This window comes from Corylus avellana, chromosome 11 (assembly GCF_965113065.1).
Source record: "Corylus avellana chromosome 11, dhCorAvel1.hap1.2, whole genome shotgun sequence".
NCBI lineage: Eukaryota > Viridiplantae > Streptophyta > Magnoliopsida > Fagales > Betulaceae > Corylus > Corylus avellana.
The window spans coordinates 15,210,492-15,219,759 of record NC_142500.1 but is presented as its reverse complement, the minus strand read 5'-3'; the positions used below and the strand labels follow the sequence as shown (position 1 = coordinate 15,219,759).

General features: G+C 36.9%; 1 protein-coding gene across 3 annotated transcripts; it reads right to left on the bottom strand.

The window, feature by feature from the left end:
• Positions 1-216: 216 nt before the first annotated feature.
• On the bottom strand, positions 217-8,910 carry NRPB4 (RNA polymerase II, Rpb4, core protein). 3 transcript variants are annotated; one of them, XM_059576896.2, is made up of 7 exons: positions 8,825-8,910; positions 8,491-8,589; positions 7,835-7,943; positions 6,064-6,141; positions 5,295-5,328; positions 5,124-5,192; positions 217-440 (listed from the first exon to the last, which is right to left on the bottom strand). In XM_059576896.2, the coding sequence occupies exons 2-7, from the start codon at positions 8,537-8,539 to the stop codon at positions 363-365; spliced, it is 417 nt and encodes a 138-aa protein (XP_059432879.1). In that variant the 5' UTR covers positions 8,540-8,589; positions 8,825-8,910; the 3' UTR covers positions 217-362. The 3 variants fall into 3 exon arrangements, with proteins under 3 accessions (XP_059432879.1, XP_059432880.1, XP_059432878.1); XM_059576897.2 differs by having other exon boundaries at positions 8,783-8,867; XM_059576895.2 differs by lacking the exon at positions 8,825-8,910 and adding an exon at positions 8,673-8,740.
• Between the last annotated feature and the right edge of the window lie 358 nt (positions 8,911-9,268).

Sequence of the window (9,268 nt, the reverse complement as noted above, 5' to 3'; positions counted from 1 at the left end):
TCTGGGCTCCGTCCTTGATGAGACGCTATGGCAGATAGGCTTTATTGGCAGATTTCCTAAACTTGAATTACTATTAGGATTGTAAGGTTTTTTTTTTTTTTTTTTTTTTTAATGCTATGTAATAAAAGTTCTAGTACTTTTTTTTTTTTTTTTTAAACCAAAATTACTTTAAAGGCGTGGAGTAATTGGCTAAAGTTCGCTAAGACACATTAGTCATCAGTTAAATCTTTTCATTTTACTTTATATGTTTTAGGTTGAAAATGATTCAAATATTAAGAAAAATATAAATATGTAGTAATCTATTACAACTCTGTTCAAATATAATAGAAAAACAGATGGAGTGCAGAATCAGTACTTATACTCTATTCAAATTTCTTAATGAGTGACAGGTCATTCAACATTTTCTCAATTGCTTCGTCATCATGAGCCCGTCCTTTGGTCTGCACATCATAAGAGTCTCCATAAATAGATATAATTGAGGATCAAATAAGATATATTAACAGTTGTAAGCATATTCCTCGTTCAGGTAATACCTTGTAGATTAACAAACAAAAATAGCTCTGCTCTACTGACAGAGGAACCTACTAAACCCTAGAATAACACAGATCAACCAATGATATCTCAATTAAAGTTATTAACATTTATTTCACTAATCTTTAAAGTTCAATAGGGCATTGTTTCTTTCCCCTACTATTTTTAATTTTCCATATACATTCTTTGTCAAGATTATTTATAAGGCCTAAAGATCATTCATAAGAGTTAAGAGTTTTGATGCAAGAAGTTTAGAGGGAGAAGAGGAGGCTGATTCAATATTATTCAGCTTCTTGTTAACCTAATACAAACATCCTAATATATATGATAAAGAAAATATCACAATGACCAAACTACCTTCAAACCCTAATGACTTACTAACCCTAATAACTCTTCTAACACTCTCACTCAAGCTGAATCATATAAGTCCAGCTTGGAAGAAACAAGCAAACGAAAAACATACTCTAACACTCCTCCTCAAGCTGGAATAACTTGGAACACACAATACAAAGACCCATAAAAATAACAAGAAAATTTGCTAAAACTTAAACGCCGGTCGAAAACTCGTTGGAAACTGCAACGAGTAGTCGAATCTCGCCGAAAAACACCATGGCTAATAGGATCTCACCGTAAAACACTAAGGCTGGTAGAATCTAGCCAAAAAACAACCAGTCGAAAACCACCGCACAACGCCAAGGCCGGTTGAATCTCATCGAAAAACACCAAGGCCGGTTGGATCTCGAAAACTAACAACCAACCATCAAGATTTGATCGAATCTCACCACAAAACATCAAGGTTGATAGAATCTCGCCGAAAAACAACTAACCGATCGGAAACCACCGCACAACACCAAGGCCGGTCAGATCTCGATAACAAACAACGATCACGTTACCCATGATCAATCAACAACGAAAACTTGAATGAGAACTACCTCCCTTTAGCAACATGGAGCCCAAACCAACATGAACCGGGCTAAAACACCACTTACAAGCCTTGAATGAACCGAACATGAAACCTACTGAACCGGTCATAAAACCCATTTAACCGATCTTAAACACACTTAACAACTACTCAAAATAATGAAAAAAACCCACTGCAGCAATGCTAGAAAAAGGGCAAAAACCAGCTCAAACCAACACCAATCAGCAAAATAATGATAAAGAGAGAGGAACCAGTGGAAATATGGCTGAAAAACCAAATTGAAACCTTCGCCAGAGACGGACCAAACTCGTCGGAGATAGGCAGACCATGCCGGCAATACCAAAAACAAAAGCCACATAAGCAATCGACGACCACATATCAACTTTTCAAGAGGAATCTTTGCTGGAGACTCGCCGGACGCCGTATGCATCACCAACCACCATAGACCAAGCCAACAACCACACCCATACACATTGACAGAAGTTTTTATTGTTTTTTGTTTTTTGTTTTTTCTTTTCCCTACAAGGAACCACACCCACAGACTACGCCAACATTGCTGGTTACACCTCAACGGCCGACGATGACAACTTGATAGCGGCAATGAGTTATTAGGGTTAGTAAGTCATTAGGGTTTGAGAGTAGTTTGATCATTGTGATATTTCCCTAATCCTATTTTTTTTTTTTTTTATGTCGGGGAATCTCTCCAAGGTAGGGCCTTTCGGACCCACCCCTACAAAGTAAACCTCGGTCCCGTGCACCGCACCCTTAGAAGTTTTCCTACATGAAACTGGTTAAATCGATGGCTTTTCACTAGGGGGTGTGGCCCCAAGAGATTGTTTGCACCAATGAGGTGTTGAACCTTGGACCTTGAAGGGAGCAAACCTTAAGTCCAAGGCCTCCACCACTTGAGCAAACCCTTTGTGTGATGTTCCACAGCGCCTGGGTATGGAGATGAGGATATGCTTAAATGTATACTACACCCTTAATGATAACGTGTTTTAAAGCCATGATGGTTACGATCCCATCAGAACTCCGCAGTTAAGCATGCTCTACTGGAGTAGTACCAGGATGAGTGACCTTCTGGGAAGTCTGGTTTGGGGGAGCCAAAAGCGGACAATATTATGTGTCATTGAGGTGGGGTGTTACACTTTGGGGTTACTTGAGCCAACCCCCTTGGGGTTCCCTAATCCTATATATTAGAATGTTTGTATTAGGTTAACAACAAGCTGAATAACATTGAATTAGCCGCCTCTTCTCCCTCTAAACTTCTTGCATCAAAACTCTTAACATAGTATCAGAGTCATAACGATTCTTCTATCCATACCCCACTCATTCACAATTTTTTTTTTTTTTCTCTCTAATTGGCATTCTGAAAGTTGGGCTTCATTAGATGGCGTCAATATCACCGTCACTAGAGGTGTGATGAGAGCGTCATTGCCACCCTCAAGTTGTCATCGCCGGACGTTGAGGTATAGGCGACAATGTCGGTGTGGTTTAAAAAAAAAAGAAAAAAAAAAAAACTCAGTCTAGGTGTATGGGTTTTGTTGTCGGAGTGGTCTGTGGTAGTTGGTGACGTATACGGCATTCGGTGAGTCTCCAGCGAAGATTTCTGTTGAAAAGTTGATCTGTGGTCGTTGATTGCTTATGTGGCATCTGTTTTTGGTATTGCCAGAGTGGTTTGACTGTCTCCGGCAAGTTTGGTCCGTCTCCAGCAAAGCTCTGGCGAAGGTTCCAATTTGGTTTTTCAACCGTATTTCCATTGGTTCCTCTCTTTATCATTATTTTGTTGATTGGCGTTGGTTTGAGCTGATTTTTGCCCTTTTCCCAGCATTGTTGCAGTGAATTTTTTCATTATTTTGAGTAGTTGTTAAGTGTGTTTAAGACCAGTTTAGCAAGTTTCATGTTTGGTTCACTTTGTTTCGAGACTTGTAAGTGGTGTTTTAGCCCAGTTCATGTTGGTTTGGGCTCCATGTTGCTAAAGGGAAGTAGTTCCCATTCAAGTTTTCGTTGTTGGTTGATCATGGGTAATGTGATCATTGTTTGTTATCGAGATCCGATTGGCCCTGGTGTTGTGCGGTGGTTTCTGACCGGTTAGTTGTTGTCCAGCAAGATTCTACTGGCCTTGGTGTTTTGCGGTGAGATCTGATCAAATCTTGGTTGTTGGTTGTTAGTTATCGAGATCCGACCAGCTTTGATGTTTTTCAATGAGATCCGACCGGCCTTGGTGTTGTGTGGTGGTTTTCGACCAGTTGTTGTTTTCAGGCTAGATTCTACTGACCTTGGTGTTTTGCGGTGAGATCCTTTTGGCCTTAGTGTTTTTCGGCGAGTTCTGACTACTCGTTGCAGTTTCCGGCGAGTTTTTGACTGGTGTTGAAGTTTTAGCAAATTTTCTTGTTATTTTTATGAGTCTTTGTATTGTGTGTTCCAAGCTGCTCCAGCTTGAGGGGGAGTGCTAGAGTATGTTTTTCTACATTTTTTTCGTTTGCTTGTTTCTTCCAAGTTGAAGGGAAGTGTTAGAAGAGTTATTAGAGTTAATAAGTCATTAGAGTTTGAGAGTAGTTTGGTCATTGTGATATTTCCCTAATCCTATACATTAGGATGTTTGTATTAGGTTAACAACAAGCTGAATAATCTTGAATCAATCTCCTCTTCTCCCTCTAAACTTCTTGCATCAAAACTCTTAACAAGAGTAATCTTCCTGTTTTTATTCAACAACATATTGATATGTGCTATGAGGATTTGACCACCTTGATGAAGATCTGTCTTTTCATTGGCAAGAATTTGTACACATACTGCCATTCAATCTGCAATCTAATGTTTTAGCTTCATTCCACTTACTTTATTCTTTTTCAGAATTAAAATGTTCATTCTAATTTAGGGAGTATTAAAGACGTCATGCATAAATTAGGAGGAAAGATAAGGTAGACAGCACTGCAAAAAATTACCCTGCATAATGTGTGCAAGCAGAGTGCCAATGATGCATTCCTTCTTCCATACAAGTGTAACTGTAGTTTTTAGAATTACATTGTTTTGAAGTATTATTTTTTTCTTTTTCTTTTTCTTTTTATTCTTATTTTTTTGATAAAGCAAAACATTTACTACAAGAACAATAGGGCACAGCTACATGAGAAGCCCGTTCATACAACTTTCTTAACTGAAAAGATTAAGAATTAAGAAATATAAATGTATAACATTTTCATTGTTTTTATAAGGTAACCAAGTGTCCCCGCTTCCAAATGGGAGGCTCATAAACAAATCTAACACAAAACAAGTATTACAACATATCATTAACAGCAAGAATGTGGCTCTAGATGGTTCATTGTGACTAACAGATTAATTTGTGGTAAACCAGTGAGAGAGAGGGCTGAAGAAGTGGGTTATATGAACTCTTTTGTTTCACTTATATGCTAGTGTTGACATTAACAAGTATGAAAGTGTATCACGTATCCATGCCAACAAAATCAGAGAGAAGTACAATAAAAATGTACTTCTAGGGCAGAAGAAGTGGGTTATATAACTTATATGAACTCTTTTGTTTCACTTATATGCTAGTGTTGGCATTAACATGGATGGAAGTGTATCACGTATCCATGCCAACAAAATCAGAGAGAAGTACAATAAAAATGTACTCCCATGGAAAGAGGGATAATTGAAGGAAAATGAAGTATACCTTAATAGATGGTACCATAGCAATAGCTTCCTCCACTGTTTCAGGGCAAAGGTTGCCAAGAACACAAAGCTGCGCGACAAAGGGTGGCAACAATTATAGCTGTTTATATATATGTATGTGTGTGAGAACAAACTTTCTAGATATAGTTTGCTAAGTAACTTGGTACATTACCTCGAACTCAGCCAATTGATATCTACTGAGGATTCTGAAAGTCGGTTAAGATTCACACTCTTAATGCAAGGTAGAATAAATTTTTGAAGAACAACTTAAGTATACATTCCACAGAAATCACTGCCCATGCTGCTCTAATCAAGCACTTTATATAAGTATATGATATCTGTTTGTTTGAGCAACATTATTTGGATACTTCGTAATAGCAAAACAGGAGAGATTGTCAAATTTGGAACACCATTATAATCCAAACAACCAGAGTGAATTAAAAAAGAAAGAGATAACATAATGGCAACCTAATTGCCAGATGAAGCATGTTACACAAGGGAATAATACCTGCCATCAGTGAGTTCAAAAAGATGTCCCAGCAAGATATTTTGAGATGATTTATGGTATGGAGAAACATGATGATTTATGACATGAAGTCATCATTTCTGCAAAAGGATGGAGGATGTGTGTGTTCACTGGTTATGGAGCTGACCTAATTGTTAACACAAAGAGTGTTGGTTAATGGAAAACTTAAGGGAAAATGGGCCCTCTAGTACAAGGATTGTAGTTCCAGGTTGGCTTCCCACCTCTGAGCAGTATCATCGCATCATAGATGACAAGTTAGTACAAGACTTCAGTCATAAGTTCTTTGCTAGGTTGAGTATCAAATCAATAAGATATACAGGCTGAAAAGTCTGTGGATGTATTTAGGTATGTAATCATGCACATGTATGAGCAAATAGGAAATGGCACACCAACACCATATAAATTTTGAGGATACTCTCGCACTTGTCTAACAGCATCAGGATTTTTATAGCGGCTAAAGCGCTTCACATACTGCAGTGACTTTTCGAACACTCTGAAAAAGAGAAATAAGAAAAAAGAATGAAGAACAAATAAACCACATTTTGTCAGAGGGCAGAAAGTTTAACTCATGCAAGTTTATAGCCTATTAATGCTAACAGGCAAGCTGGGAAACTTAAATTCATAAAAGAATAAACTCTTCATAAAAATAGAAAGAATAACAATGCAGAGAACCCGCTTGTCCCATCCATTAATCTGTCATATCAACAATTACAGATTTTGTAATCTTTCCTGGTTCGTCAGGAACAGCACCTTCAGCATTTATAATATCATGGTCAAGATCAAGATAGGGGTTGGATGTAGAAACAAATTAAGATAAGTTAAAGGGAATTCATAGATTGGACAACACTCAAGAAGAAATCATAGTTGATATATTGGTGAAATAATTACAGGTAATAATAAAGTCGACATATAAAGTCAATCAAAAATCAAAGCTAAATAAATGGTAGTTCCGCTTAGATAAAGGAGAAGAAAGATAACTTGAACACGACTTTAGCTTATCAGCTATAATTTTAGCTGTAATTCAGGAATAGACATTTTTTTTTTCAGTTAGGAAAATGGCTAAAAGAGAGAACCATCTTTGCTGCCTTCTTTTTTACTAGCAAAATGTATGAAGTTATGTCACCCAATAGAAGAATCCGTCAACTTGCACACAAACCAGACAAGGAGGGTATATCAGAGCTTAGACATAGACCTCACTTCATACTCCTAAACACACTGCGCTAGGCCTTCTAAATAAACACGCTCAGCAGGTAAAACAGTGAACGATGTGGGAACAAAATCTAAGCAAGAACTTGATTTTTCAAATTCATATAAGGTGAAGCTCTAGTTTTGAACCTAAAACCAACAAGCGGAATTGGGAAATTATACATATATAAATAAACATGAAATATACCCATATATTAAATAAATGATATATACGAATTTAGGGTAGTTCCCTGAATTAAAACATGATAGGAAACATGTAAAACCTTGAGTTACCCCATAATCACATCTTGGCCAGGTGAAATTGAGCCCTTGCACAAATATCTTAAGCAAGAACCCATTGGAATGGCCGCAAAAACACGAGAATAATTAAAAATTAACCAAAAAAAAAAAGATGTAGAAGACATTTCTTACTCGTCAGGATATAAGAAAAAAGAAAAATTAGGACTTCTATAGTTCTATGTGCCCACAATGGAACACAAACAACATACAGTTATAATATACCAATAATATCTGATTCAGAAAGCTAATATATATGCCCTAAACCAGAAATTAGAAACTTTCAGAGTCCAAAGTTTCTCTCATTTGACTCCTCAATTGAAAGAAAGATATTTATGCCTACTTTCTTCTTTTTTCCCTTTTTTCTTTTTTTCATGAAATTCACAAAAACTTAAAGGGAAAAGCCTTGTAAGAAAGATGTTAAAACATGGTAAAGCAAACGAAGTAACATATACCCTGACAATAGATTATACGCAACTCAAGAAGAAATCATGGTTGAGATATCACAACTGCATTAAGTTATAAAATGTATACAAAAAATCCAGCATCATCAGAGTCTGATAAGTGATGGCACAACTTTCTAAAGAACAGTCGAATTAACTTGAATATGTATAAGAATTAATATAGAACTGAAACTGTGCTCCTAAATACATCGTATGTTGAACTGAAATAATGAGCTTATGAGGAATTGGTATAGTACTTACTGGGAAACCTGATTCAGTGGATCCTCTGACATTTGTTGAAGCTGCTCATATTTGTGCTCAAGAATCAAAGCAACTTCACAATTCATTAAACACTTGGCCTTCAAAAACTCTGGAGAGAGAGAGAGAGAGAGGGGAGAGAGTGGAAACTTATTAGTGGAATATGTTAAATGGCACCTCAAGTAGATTCTTCATATACCATAAAAACCGCAGATCAGTGTTAAATACTAGACAAACCCAACCCAAATGAGCAAATGCAACATCTTTTCCAAATTGACATGACAATTCATTTGCATTGAGTAAGCCGTTTGTAACCCTTTTATGTTCTTATATAACATCAATTATCAACCTCGTAAGAACTGTATCAGGGAGGGGGAATGATATTACATACTGGCAAGTGGAGGTTTGCCTGCAATTTATGTGCGGGAAAATACCTACAGAGCTATGCATTAGCATATGACAAATACACATATATAATTCCTTCTGTGCTGCATCTTTTCCAAACATTACTTCAGCTCCTAACCCATTATACTTAATCGCCATTCCACCGTTCAGGAGAGCAATCTAATGCCATCTAAATACCCAGAAACAGAGACGCGCCAACATCTACTTCTATTCTTCAAGACCAATCCCAGAGAGAGAGAGAGAGAGAGCGTTACCGTCTCCGATTTTCAGCTCTGTAGCATTCTCTTCCTCTTCCGCAGACATTTTGAGGAACAAACTGAAACTTTATCCGATTGATGAAAAATGAAGGAAACCTAGCAATAGGAAGAGATACTCAACCATTAATTCGAATCCAGAAGCAACAACAAAATTTCTGAGTAAAGTAGAAAAGTTAAACCTCGAAACCCTAATTTTTGGAGTTAAAATTCTGAACCCCAATATTATGTAAATTTAATTTCTGAATTTTGCTTGTAATAACACGATATTCAATTGGAATTAGAAGAATACAAAAAAGTTCGACGTGGATGAAGAGGAGGAGAGGGTAAGCACCTGGTGGCAGTCGCCGAGTCTCCGCTCTGGTTTTTGCGTTTTCTATATATATTCGTTTTTGGGTAAATTACAACTTTTACCCTTCCAATCCAAACCTTTACCGCCGAGTCCTACGCGTGTTTGGTAAATACCTTTGTAAAATGAGTTTTTTATTTTTTTTTGGAAAACTTCAGAAAACCTCCTTGAACTTCAAGCTGATTTGAAAAATCTCCCCTGAATTTTTAAAACTCTCACTTAGGCCCCTTGAACTTTGATTTTTTTTTTTCACTTTGGACCCTTTTAACATTAAACTACGTCGTTTTGGACGTTTTATACTTGTTTTACCCTCAACCAAAACTACGTCGTTTTGGACTCCAAAACTACTTCACCACCCAACTCAAAACGACGTCGTTTTTTAGCATAATATTAAAAAAGAAAAGAAAAGAAAAAAAAAAAAAAAAAAAA

Bases quoted from the DNA above. Each gene is read 5' to 3' on its own strand.
- NRPB4 (XM_059576896.2), bottom strand. From the start codon at position 8,539: ATGTCTGCGGAAGAGGAAGAGAATGCTACAGAGCTGAAAATCGGAGAC. The intron at 7,944-8,490 runs GTAACGCTCTCT...CTCTCTCTCCAG, and splicing joins AGAGCTGAAAATCGGAGACG to AGTTTTTGAAGGCCAAGTGT. The intron at 6,142-7,834 runs GTAAGTACTATA...TCTCTTTTTCAG, and splicing joins CCACTGAATCAGGTTTCCCA to AGTGTTCGAAAAGTCACTGC.